Source organism: Corylus avellana, chromosome ca2, assembly GCF_901000735.1.
Source record: "Corylus avellana chromosome ca2, CavTom2PMs-1.0".
NCBI classification, from domain to species: Eukaryota; Viridiplantae; Streptophyta; class Magnoliopsida; order Fagales; family Betulaceae; genus Corylus; species Corylus avellana.
In genome coordinates, this window is record NC_081542.1 from 12,479,826 (window position 1) to 12,483,824 (window position 3,999).

Consider the following 3,999-nt stretch of genomic DNA (forward strand, 5'->3'; position numbering starts at 1 on the left):
GTGCGTCAATAATCAAATCTCATCCAAGTAGAGTTGATCTTTTTAAATTAACATTTTCAAGAATCTACGAAGTATGAACTATATTCAAACTCCCAATGAAATCATTATAAACCCAAAATTTGAGCGGCTCGTGTGAAGAGCAACAGTTAGAGAGAGAGAAAAAAACATGTGTGTGGTTGGCTCAGCGCACTAGCTCTTGGCGGTGGGAGGCCGTTGGTGGGGGAGAGGGAAAGAGGAAAGAGGAAAGAGGAGATGTGGGTGTGGGTGTGGGTCGCTTGCCATAGTTTGCCAGCGACATTGTCTGCCGTCCGTGGGTCTTGTTTTTTTCATCGGAATGAGTTCTAGGGTGTAAGGGACCTGAATTGTGGACCTCTCTTTCAGGTGGTCTGTGAGCTCCAAATCCTCTGCCCGTGAACTACGTCGGTGGGTGCGTCAGTTTCTGCGTGGGTTTGAGTCTGAATGGTTCTGTCGTTTAAGATGATTGAATTGTGTGAATTTTTTACGATTTGGGGTTTCAAAATAAAACCCCAAAGTTAGCAAAAACTCACCATTTTGGATTGTGCCAAAACGGTGAGTTTTGATCATACGTGTCTACTAGCTGATATGACCTTCCTTAAAACGGTGTGTTTCACCCAATCTAACAGCAGTTAAAAATTTATGACAGTATAAATTTTATTGGCATTTCCATTAACCTAAAGAATAAATATTCGGAAAAAAAAAATTGAAGTTTTTTTAAAATTTTGGAAGGTTAATTCTGGGACTTATAATACATTTACCCTTATAATAAATAAGGTTATTATTATTATTTTTTATTATTTTTTTAATTACTTGAGTACCTAGAGATGGTACGGGTAGCATAGTCCGGTGTATATAAAATAAAGCCAAAAATAGTTTTGCCATGACCATTGGCATTGGGTTGGTTCCGCGGTGTTTCTTCCTCCGTGGAATCTATCATATATTTTACGCCACCTATAAATCTGACTCCCAAAACAAATAAACAACTAAATTAAAACCCAGAATAAATAAATAAATAACTAAATAAAACTGTGAGTGAGAGTCACCGAGCGCCAGCCGAGCCGCCTGAAAAGCCGAGGTTCGCGCGTCCCGTAAACCAATAAGAACACGCGCAGTTCCACGTGCAGCGAGTGTCGATACACGTAAGAGTGACACAGTAAAAAAGTAGGGAGTCGCGTATATAACGACCCCCAGGGTCTCCACCACTACCTGTCTGTTATTCACTATCATTTACTCAGAGCACACAGACGCAGAGAGAGAGAGAGAGAGATTGGTGAGCCATGCATTAATGCCTCTCAGCGCCAAAGCGTGATTTATTACCTCTTCTTTTCTTTCCTTTCCTTCTTCTTTCTTATTTCCATCTCCACACTCACACGCAACAACGCAAACAAAATCGCAATCATAATCATAATACCTGAGACATTTCCTTTCCTTCTTTGACTTGCAGAGAGATATAGAGAGCGAGAGACAGAGAGAGAGAGAGACTGAGAGAAGTAGAGGAATGGACCTGAGCAAGGTCACGCTGGAGATCTTCACCAAGCTGGAGCAGAAATGGCTCTCCCACTGTGAGAACACCAAGAAGACTCGCATTCTCAGCATCGACGGCGGCGGAACCACCACCAATGTCGCCGGTTCCGCACTTATCCACCTCGAGGACCAGATCCGCCTCAAGACTGGCGATTCCCATGCTCGAATCGCCGATTTCTTTGACCTCATTGCCGGTACCGGTGTCGGCGCCCTCCTCGCCGCTATGCTCTCCGCAGCCGACGGCTCCGGCCGCCCTCTCTTCTCCGCCAGAGAAGCTGTCAGTCTCATTGCCGCAAGAAACTCTGACCTCTTCAAGCTTCGGCTAGCCGGAATGTTTCGCCGGCGCCGGAGATACTCCGGCAAGAGCATGGACAAGGTGCTCAAGGAAGTTTTCAAGAGAGAGGACGGCACCGTCTTGACCTTGAAGGACACGTGTAAGCCTCTCCTTATTCCTTGCTTCGACCTCAAGAGCTCGGCTCCCTTCGTGTTCTCCCGTGCCGACGCGTCCGAGTCGCCGAGCTTTAACTTCGAGCTCTGGAAGGTGTGCCGCGCCACGTCAGCAACACCGGGCCTCTTCAAACCGTTCAATCTAACGTCCGTCGACGGAAAGACCTCCTGCTCCGCCGTTGACGGCGGCCTCGTCATGAACAACCCGACTGCCGCCGCCGTAACCCACGTGCTCCACAACAAGCGCGATTTCCCGTCCATTAACGGCGTCGAGGATCTGCTAGTCCTGTCGTTAGGTAACGGCGCGTCGAGCGGTGGTGACCGTGGGCAAAAACTCCGTCATAACGGCGAGTGCTCGACGTCGTCGGTGGTCGACATTGTGCTCGATGGAGTTTCCGAGACCGTCGACCAGATGTTGGGAAACGCCTTTTGCTGGAACCGTACGGACTATGTTAGAATTCAGGTACTGTATATTGTCTATTATATTCTATTCATATTTTACTTTGGTCTAGGTGTTTGTTTGGATGGTTAGAAAATCCAAAAAAAAATGAAAGAAATCCAACTCCTAGATCCTGGAGATTGCGAAGACAAAAACCCACTCCACTATAAACTGGTCTACCAAACTTGCTTCCCTAATTCCTTGGTTGAAGCGAATGTTGTGATTTCTGTTTTTGTTTTTATTTTCCTTCATTTACTTGCCATCCAAACACATGTTTAAAAATTTTGGACTGACGGCGTGAAATGTGGGCAGGCGAACGGTTTTGCAAGGGAAGGAGAGGTGGGGCCGAGAATGGAGGAGGACGAGGAGGTGTTGAAGGAGAGAGGGGTGGAGTCGTTAACGTTTGGCGGAAAGCGGTTATTGACGGAGACTAACGGACAGAGGATCGAGAGCTTCGTGCAACGCCTTGTTGCTTCAGGGAAGTCCAGCCTTCCACCCAGTCCCTGCAAGGATTCCGCCGTTAGCCCCCTCGCTAGTGGCCGTTAGTTTTAATTTTTAATTTTTTTTTTTTTTAATCTTTTTGACTTTGTAACCATTTTTCTTTTGTTTTTTATTTTATTGTTAGAGACATCGGAAACCAAGCTCAGGTTTACCTGACTCTGTCTCTGTTTCTTAGTTAAATAGCAGCTAAATAATAACTTGTTCAGCACCTCTCTCTGTGTATTTGAAATGCCTAACTTTAGTTAATTGAATTAATTAGAAAACAATTATGAAATTTATTTGTCCTAATAAATGGCTGAATTTTCTTATAAATATATATTCAACCAAACTGAATTAATGAGATGATAGAACCCTCAATTAAATGAGTTGTCATAAGTAGGCACATCAACATGATTCTTGCCCCCTTCATGCCATCAATAAAAGACTACAAGTCTGAAAAACAATTATGAAATTTATTTGTCCTAATAAATGGGTGAATTTTCTTATAACAATTCCCTTATATAAATATATATTCAACTAAATTGAATTAATGAGATGATAGAATATTTAAGAATAATGTTAGGTACCATCTTTTCATCATTCTAAAATTCTCTTAAAGTTGATGTGGCTTCAAAATTACCATTTGATCAAAATTTAAGTGTGATTCATCTAAAATTTAATGGTGATTTTAAAAGCCACATCAACTTTAAAAAGTTTTTAAAAAAATAAAAAGATAATACCTATCATTACTCGAATCTTGAATTAAATGAGTTGTCATAATTAGGCGCATCAACATGATTCTTGCCCCCTTAATGCCATCAATAAAATAGACAAGTCTGAAATAGATGACAAGTGAAATTCATGCATTATTCATTAAAGTAGGCCAAATAATGTCTAGACTTAGAAAAATATCTTCAAAAACCGTCTTGATTCGACATTGATACAAAGGTTAACTTTAAAGAACAAATTCGTCAAATCGTTAGAAGGGGTCAAAGAACATTATCTGATGAATTTCGGAATTTGTGATGAAGTAGTAGCATTTAGAATGTGACAAGTGTATCAAAAATTCAGAAAAATGGGCACTCACATGT

General features: G+C 42.2%; 1 protein-coding gene across 1 annotated transcript; it reads left to right on the forward strand.

Moving 5' to 3' along the window:
- The first annotated feature begins 1,248 nt into the window (after window positions 1-1,248).
- LOC132170759 (probable inactive patatin-like protein 9) lies at window positions 1,249-3,139 on the forward strand. The gene is made up of 3 exons (XM_059581856.1): window positions 1,249-1,288; window positions 1,463-2,452; window positions 2,741-3,139. Exons 2-3 carry the CDS (start codon window positions 1,517-1,519, stop codon window positions 2,972-2,974), a joined length of 1,170 nt encoding a protein of 389 aa, XP_059437839.1. The 5' UTR covers window positions 1,249-1,288; window positions 1,463-1,516; the 3' UTR covers window positions 2,975-3,139.
- The last annotated feature ends 860 nt before the right edge of the window (window positions 3,140-3,999 follow it).